The sequence below is a fragment of the Colletotrichum fioriniae genome, assembly GCF_027942845.1.
Source record: "Colletotrichum fioriniae strain IMI 355084 chromosome Unknown scaffold_1, whole genome shotgun sequence".
Classification (NCBI taxonomy): Eukaryota; Fungi; Ascomycota; class Sordariomycetes; order Glomerellales; family Glomerellaceae; genus Colletotrichum; species Colletotrichum fioriniae.
In genome coordinates, this window is record NW_027076837.1 from 2319015 (window position 1) to 2326362 (window position 7348).

General features: G+C 52.4%; 1 protein-coding gene across 1 annotated transcript; it reads right to left on the reverse strand.

The window, feature by feature from the left end:
• Positions 1-1573: 1573 nt before the first annotated feature.
• N0V96_000606 (uncharacterized protein) lies at positions 1574-2839 on the reverse strand (the record flags this gene model as incomplete). Its single annotated transcript, XM_053197694.2, has 1 exon — positions 1574-2839. One exon carries the CDS (start codon positions 2837-2839, stop codon positions 1574-1576), a length of 1266 nt encoding a protein of 421 aa, XP_053044917.2.
• Between the last annotated feature and the right edge of the window lie 4509 nt (positions 2840-7348).

The following is a 7348-nucleotide window of genomic DNA, read 5'->3' on the forward strand; positions in this document are numbered from 1 at the left end:
CGAGTAGGCTGGTTGGTGTAGAAAATTGAAATGTTGACCATAAACCATTCCACCACCCACGCCACAGTTTGACCTGACCCCCGGCCTAGGGGGCGCCTGCTGTGCTGGTGACGAGAATGGAATTGAGATGCCCTATAGACCCTTGGTGGGTTGGTAGGCGGTGAGGGAGAGAGGAGTGAGTGTCTGTCCCGTCAAGGTATTGGATGAAGGCTTGTTGTTGTTGCGGTTGGACATGGACGGGAAGGTGCGATGGGTGGGTGGTGGCTGCCCGGGTAATAGTTGATGATTCTTGGGCAGCCTTGCCTGTACTTCAGCCTCGTGGACCACTCAGTCACTGTCAAAGCATATTCAGACTTTCCATGATGACTTTTGCTCTGCTGGAATACCTACAGTATTAACCAGCCCATGCTTGGCCACCCAGAAGATTCTAAGGATATTGATGTCATTTTCATATGAGAACGCTGCTCATGGCACAGAACGCCAATATCGAACATATACTTGGTGCTCCTACCCATGAAGAAGGGATGCCCAGCAATTATTGTTTTATCACACTGAAGATACTATGTGCGGACAAAAGTCTCTGGTTTTGAACATGAGCCCAGCCGATGAAAGTGACTGGTCCACATGCAGTGGGCGAGTGAGCTGAACAGCATCAAGGTTGGTCAAAGAGGTCGGTCGTACAAGTCCACATGATGGCCAGGCCGAACCTTCAAGTCATTTCACATGCGAGTCGCGAAGAAGTGAAACGAAGAAGAAGTGTGTGAACTGGCTTCCATAGTACTACCACCCTCCAGGCGAGCCCTATAGCCTCTGCGTTCCATGACTACTTGTTTTTGATGTGTTTGCCTCCCTTCCATAATCCAATCCATAACCCCATTCCTCCAATCCATATCATGTCTCTTAAGTGCAACGTCGAGCTGCCCAACCTGAAAGGGAGATGTGAAGTCCGAATGTCGAAACGAGTAGAAAAGGTGTAAAGCGAGGCCTCGAGAAAAGTGCGAACCATTTTGGAAGGCCTTTCATCCCATATACCCATGGGGGAGACTTGAAAACTCTCGGGAGACAAACCCTCCCTGATGACAAAGAAATGGCCTCAGAATATTGAGGCAACCGAAAGAAGAAAGAAGTTGGTATCATCCTTTATCCTCCAACGCCGACCGAAAATGCCATTCCGGTGATATGCCTGGGTCGTCAAGAAAGAAAGAAGAAAGAAATAAAAAAAAACCCTGCCCCATCCTGTTCACCTGGGGCGATGCTCATAAATCCGAAATGTCTACCGTGATACTCCTGTTCATGACCCTTTGTCCAATTCCCGTTGCCGTTGATGCCGTCAAGTTGAAGAGAACGTGATGTCTGTGACCGAATGTATGTACTGTATGACTTTGGCGATATCGAAAAGAGAGCCCAAACTCCAAGAGAGTGGTATGGGAATACTGGGTATTGTTGAAGAATAGCAATGGAAGAAAAGAAAGAAAGAAATTGTCGAACCAGAAAAAGTCGATCGTGTGGCGCACATTTGAGTAGACGGTGTAAGTCCCTCAAAATGCTTGCGCAATGTAGGAATCCCAACAGCTTAGTTGCCCTGGCCGAAGTTCCAAGAGTCTCTACCTCTGACATGACGGCCGTGGAGGAAGGGGGTGACGCTGGCCTCAGCAGACTGTTGACCGCTAGTGGGAGTCGGAACGGGAGTCTGGGCCTCGAGGGTGACTGTGAGGAACGAGTACAGAGTCATAGCAGGAGCTGAGACAGTGAGAACTCGAGCCTTGTTGGTACCCTGGGCGACTCCAGAAGGAACGGTGGGAGTCGGAGTGCGAGTAGCGACCGGAGTGCTGCTGTGAGTACCATTGCTGGGGGCTGAGTTGACAGGGGCAGCCTGGCCGTCGACGCTGACCTGGAAGGGATTGGCGAGCTGGTCCTTGATAGCGTTGAAGTTGAAGTCCGTCTTCTCGGGGAACGTGAACGCAGACAGATCGTTGGTAGCCTTGTTGGAGCTCGAGGAAGCCTTTGCACCGGACACAAGCTTCTCACCCTGAACCTTGATAACAGAGCAGCTAGAGTAGAGCTCAGGCGTCTCGATATCCTCAGAGGTGGCAGCGCGCTTGTCGTCCGTGAAGCCGACAGGGAAGTCGGCAAACTGGCCGTTCGTGGACTCGGCGACGACATCCGGCTTGAGAGTAGGCCAAGTCCAGACCCAGTAGACGGAGTACTCTGAGTTCTGGGCCAGATCCTCAGGGAGCTGGAAGGCCGTCTGGCACCAAATGTTGACGCCCATGGGTTGAAGAGCTTCATGCACAGCGGCATTCTGACGCTCCTGTGAGATGGGCGAATCGTTGACCTGGTAACACTGGCCATCGTCGTAGTTCCGGGTTGCCAGGAGGCGACCAGTGCCATCGCCACCCTTGCCGTCAGCAGTCCACTGGCGGTGAATGTCGAACACGCTAGGGTTAGACTTGGGCTGGGCGGTGCCGTAGATGAAGACAGTGCCACGGTTGAGGGGCTTGTTCTCGGGCGTGGTCGGCTTGGTGACATGGCCGTTCTCCTGGTAGCGAAGAGAAACGAAGTCGCCAGGAGCAGCAGTCAAGAACGGAAACTCGGGTGACTGATTACCAGGCATGGACTTCTCGCAGAGGTTGAAGCCCTTTCCGGGAATGCGCATAGTGTGGTCCTCGTCGTTGAAGCCATTGAGACGACCATACCAACTGTTGGAAAAGCCATCGGGACCAACGAGAGTACCGTTGGCAGCGACGCGGTTGAGCTGCTCGACCCAGGTATGAGACTCGACCATGGGGACACCGATGATGGCAGCGACAGCCACGGCGAAGGAGTTGACGCGAACCATGATGAATTCTTGGGAAGTGATTGCGAAGAGAAGGGAGTGAATATTCTTGTGAATGGGATACTCAAGTGATGAAGCTTTTGATACTCGCGGGGCGCAAAAGTAGGGAAAGATTTGGTGGAGTCGTGAGCGATTCCAAAGGGAAAGTGAGGAAAGTGAAGAGTGGTAAAGAATTTGATGAAATCTAAAAGGATTGAGTGTGTGTCTGGGTGAAAAAAAGATGAGTTAGGGTTTGCGTATGTACGAGCTGGAAGAAGGACGGGAGGAAAACGAACCAGGTGGGGCGGGCTGAGATATCTTTTGGCAGGAAGGAGCGCAGAGTTTTCGAGTCTTCCAGAAGAGTCGAAGGTGTAATGTTATGATTGATGTGAGTGTGTGTGATGTGAAATTCCTGAGATCGATGGCTGGGCCTCCTCGAGGGTGTTTTTATGTACGTGGATTCTCGGTGAATCAGGTTGTTGACTGGCGTGACAGGACTGAACGTGACCAAGAAGTTTGTTTGGTTACACACGTAAATTTTTATTCACAATTAAAGACGTCCGGCGCAGTCAGATACCAGCTGAGTCAAGAATAGAAGGCGAAAGAAAAAGAAGAATAACAAGGCCTTGTCGTGCTACATGCGGCGATGGTCGAGGCCAAAGATTGATATCTCGGGTAAAGTGGGGCGGCGTTGTAAGTTGTGAGGTGGTTGAAAGCCGAGGGAGGAGCGAACAGTCGACTCGGTCCGGGAGGAAGGAACGATAAAACGAATAAAGGAAGGTGCCTGCCTGCCTCAAGCGCGTACAATGAAATCCACGGAAATTAGTGTGGTCTGCAGAATAGGCCTCAAGGGAAGAAGGGAAACAATGCGATTGTTTCCACTTTCTTTTGCGAATCCCGTAGAGGATGGGCGTTTGGTGGATGAAGAGGTGAGGTGAGGTGAGGTGAAGACCACAAGGCCATTTCGGGATGCGAGGCCGAGCTGGTTTAATATCACGTCTGTCTGTCACCCATGGGCCCTTTCTGCCGCCTTTCTATGGCCTGGATATCCCTACACGCATCTAGACTCATGCTTTCCCTTCTAGCTGCTCAACCCGTGGACGAGGGTCGTGATCGACGCAAGATGGGTAGCCGAATGACAGGCAAACACCCATGCGGCGCATCGTGGGAGTCGCGATCTAAAACGATAACGGTGGAGGACGGGATGGGCACTCGGACAGGGGGATTCTGGGCATCTGGCCAAAGAGCGAACGATACCGGTCGTGTGCCGGGGCCGGCCATAGGGTCGGACGGGGCCTGGTATGGGACGAAGAAGAGCGCATGTTTCTGATGCGAGGTACTGGGCGCCAGTCGAGCACGATGCGCCAAAGTAGCCAAGGTTGATGTTTGACAAGGAACGGCGGAGGTTGAAGTGGAATTCTTGGCGCGCAGGTCTCAAGGTTGAAGGCAAGGCAAGGTAGTCACGGTAGTCACGGTAAGGCAGGCATGTATGTAGTGTGTATGGCATCCGCATCAAGGTCGGGGAGACGTCGGATCGGGCGGTGGGCACTTGACGGGAGATGGTCTGCGCTACGCTGCGTGCGAGTGGGGCTTCAGGTAAGGTAGGTACATTGGGTTGGGTACCTTTGGGAGTAGGTAAGGTATGGGACAACATTAGAAGTACCAATCGGCGCTGCTCTCCCGCTGTAAGGTACCGACGCTCGTGGGGTTGCACCGATCTTGGTTTAGGCGCCACGGTCCTTGTAGCCAGGGATGGGCAGCGAACGACGAAACATGTATCTCTGCAGGCCAAAACGTATGGCCGAGAGACTTTAGCCCCCATGCTTCACAGCAAAATCTGGAACAAGGGGCTCGCATTCCTCTTGCAGAGTCCAGAAGGTCCTGACCGTCCTGCGAGTCGCGATGCACCTCATCCAGTCAACCAGGCCCATGCGGCCCCTGCTCGAAGTAAGCGAGCTCCAGACGCAAGGGTCCACCACCACTTTGACTGGCAGCCAGCTCCTCTGCCGCTCTGCAACGTGCGGCGCCTACCAAAATTGGCACCCATTTCACCACTTGCTTCTCTCTGCTTGTTCCACCTTCAACGCGCCGAGGCCATTCCCGTCGACCATTTTCTCTCTGTTCCTTGCTTATTTCGCGTGTCGTCCAAGAATACATGGCCGGCCACCGTAAGATTGACTCAGCCTCTTTTCTCCTTTCCTCTTTGGCCTTGCCGCGCCGCCGCCGGACACAAGGGCCTGGTAATCTACTCGATTGGCTACCGTTGGCGCAGACTGCCGCCAGAAGGTCGACGAAGATGGATCCAGGAATGGAACAGGCAGGAAGTGAACAAAAAAAGCCAAGTTCCCACTGCCGTCTGTCCACGCAACTAAACTGACCAGTGTTCCAGGGCAGCTTACTTGATGCCAAATCAGAAATGCAAATGCTTCGCAAAATGTACTCCTTGCGCCAAGCACCCTGGTCTCTTTTGCCGCGGACGGAGTCGCGAATATACAAGATTCCAACCCACCTTGGAGCACCGACCTACTCCAAAATCCCACATCAGGGATCTTAATGAGCGATGGCAATAGCCAACAGTTAGGGGCATTGGACACAACAACCCCGGTCACCACCTTTCATTCCAGACGGACCAAAGTCCAGGCAAGCGCAATGGACCGCCGTCAACGGAGTACGGACGTCTGGGAAGCACAAGCTTGGACGTCTGGACGGCGTCTAGAAGAGCAAAATGCAACTCGACTCGAAACACGGGCCAGCGGCCCCTACACAGCACACAGCACGCGATGAATAACGAATACCAGACCAGGCTTTCGTTTTGACTCTTTTGCTCCGTCTTCGATGTTCGTGGCTCTCTCTGTTTGCCATGTCTCTTTGCTCTGGCAATCGGTGTTCAGAGAAACCGTTACAGTAAACTAAGACTAACAGCAAGCAAGAGTCGAAGATAGCACTGAGGTTGGAAAGTAAGTGTTGTTCAGGGTATTCCCAGTTCTGCTTTCTCATCCGCCTAGACCACCCCCATCTCAATTGTCGAGAGATTGTCACCTACGCCTCCGAGCTCAATGCCCCGGAGCCGTCCATCTGCAAGCCACACCCCGGCACATCAACAATTGGATCCTTCTCGCTGGTGGGAATTCACAAATCGTCTTGTCTCATCGTCTGTGCGCATCCCGGTCCTTTCTTTTTCTGCTCCACCGCTAGCAGCCCGCCCCGGGCGGCGGGCGCGAGATCTCGGCGAACGGCTTCAGTCCAGTCCAATCGTGGCTGAGTATACTGAGGCTCAACTTGACAGCGCTTGCTCAACCGCTGAGATTCTTGGTCACGCGATTGATGAATCTTTCGACTTCAACTCTTCCTCAAGACGGCAGCTCGAACGGACGATTATCTTGAGAACTTACCAGACTTACCAACCCCCTATTTCCCGTCTTTCGCCACCGTTCGCGATATCACACACCTTGGTCATCAACGTTCAGACATGCAGCGTTTCACCTGCGGCTGCCGTCCACGTTGTTCAGACCATGCACCCGCAAACCCTCGTCCGTCCCATCCTAAGAAAAGAAGAACCCTTGCGAACATCCTCCGCTCTTTTTTCCCACTGATCGCCCTCATCCTCTCTCTCTCTCTCTCGTTCCATATCCTGGTTTTGAGCGCTCACATCTTTTGCACCATGCGATGGATAGGTCTCCACGTGCACACCTCCACTCGCTTCTCCTGCTCCGCAATCTCGTTCTCTTGCTTGGAATGAAACATCAAACTCCCACGTCCCACTCGCGCTACTGAATCCTCCTGGCGAGGCCGGGGAAGGGGGAGTTATTATTATTATTATTACCGTAACGTCCGGGCGGCACTGGTGACGAGGACGGGGACGATGTTGACGACGACTGCGACTACGAATCCACACCGAGAGCTCCGTCGAGTTTTGCGACAAAAGGCAAACCGAAGAAACGGAGGAACCACAATTTGGCAGCGTCTCACAAAACATAAGTCTTGGCAACAGAGGATCATCTGATCTTTTTAAGCTTCCATCACCTCAAACGCTGATGAAAAAAGAAAAAAAGAAGTGGAAGAATACCTACCACAGGTGACCCCCCGAATGCGAACACCAGGCAGGCAGGCCACTTTTTTGAGCGTTTCATCTCATCACTCCAGCGCAGCTCTCTGAACCACTCGCTCGTCCCAACACCAACGTTTGGCGGGCATGAAGGATGACAGGAGAAACAATACGTCTCTTGTCGGACCAATGTAACCGTGATGTGGGAACCGAAGCAATTTTTGTTTTCACATTCTGCCGAGGACCAAGTGAGGGTAACAAGTTCGTTTCTTTCTCCTTACTAAACTCTGGTAATAACAAGACGTGATTATTGGTATCAAAAGTTGCTGTTTCTTTCTAGCATATTGCAACATGTTTTTTCTCTGCCCCCTATTCCATTCAAGAGGGCCTTTATAGGCGTTTCACACATGAGTCGGCCGTCAATCATTCCATCCCACCCAAAGTCAAGAACAAAAACTCCCGCGCAAAAGCACACCATCCTTTTTTTC